Source organism: Penaeus monodon, chromosome 32 (genome assembly GCF_015228065.2).
Source record: "Penaeus monodon isolate SGIC_2016 chromosome 32, NSTDA_Pmon_1, whole genome shotgun sequence".
NCBI classification, from domain to species: domain Eukaryota; kingdom Metazoa; phylum Arthropoda; class Malacostraca; order Decapoda; family Penaeidae; genus Penaeus; species Penaeus monodon.
In genome coordinates, this window is record NC_051417.1 from 6,579,907 (window position 1) to 6,580,276 (window position 370).

The 370-nt window shown below is 33.2% G+C and overlaps 1 protein-coding gene across 1 annotated transcript in view; it reads right to left on the bottom strand.

Moving 5' to 3' along the window:
- Positions 1-370, bottom strand: part of LOC119593527 (cilia- and flagella-associated protein 91-like) — a 17,946-nt gene that overhangs the window by 17,210 nt on the left and 366 nt on the right. The window contains exon 2 of the mRNA XM_037942488.1: positions 221-285. Coding sequence (XP_037798416.1) covers positions 221-285 — 65 coding nt within the window. The remainder of the gene's footprint in view (positions 1-220; positions 286-370) is intronic.

The window sequence follows — 370 nt, forward strand, 5'->3', positions numbered from 1 at the left end:
TTTTCTTAAAATCATTCCTCGAAAGGGAAGGTTTCAAAGAGCGGGGCATCCAGAGGAAATTTCTCATCTTCTCCAGTATGCACGTGCATTTTTCTTTTTTTTCTGTCTCTCTTTTATTTCTCTCTTTTTCATTGTGCCAATGATTATCTAGGTGTTTATTAATTCTATATTCAATGTCAATATCTGCTAAATGAAAATCCAATATCGGAGAATAACTAACTCCTCTTGATTATTACATTCTGATTTCCAGCATTTTCCAAGTAGTTGTTTATATTCACGTTCTACCTGAAAAGAGACCTATAATATAATCTTTAAAAATCATCCTTCGCTTCATCATGCCAGAAAGTGTAGATTCATGGGAAAGTTTTCC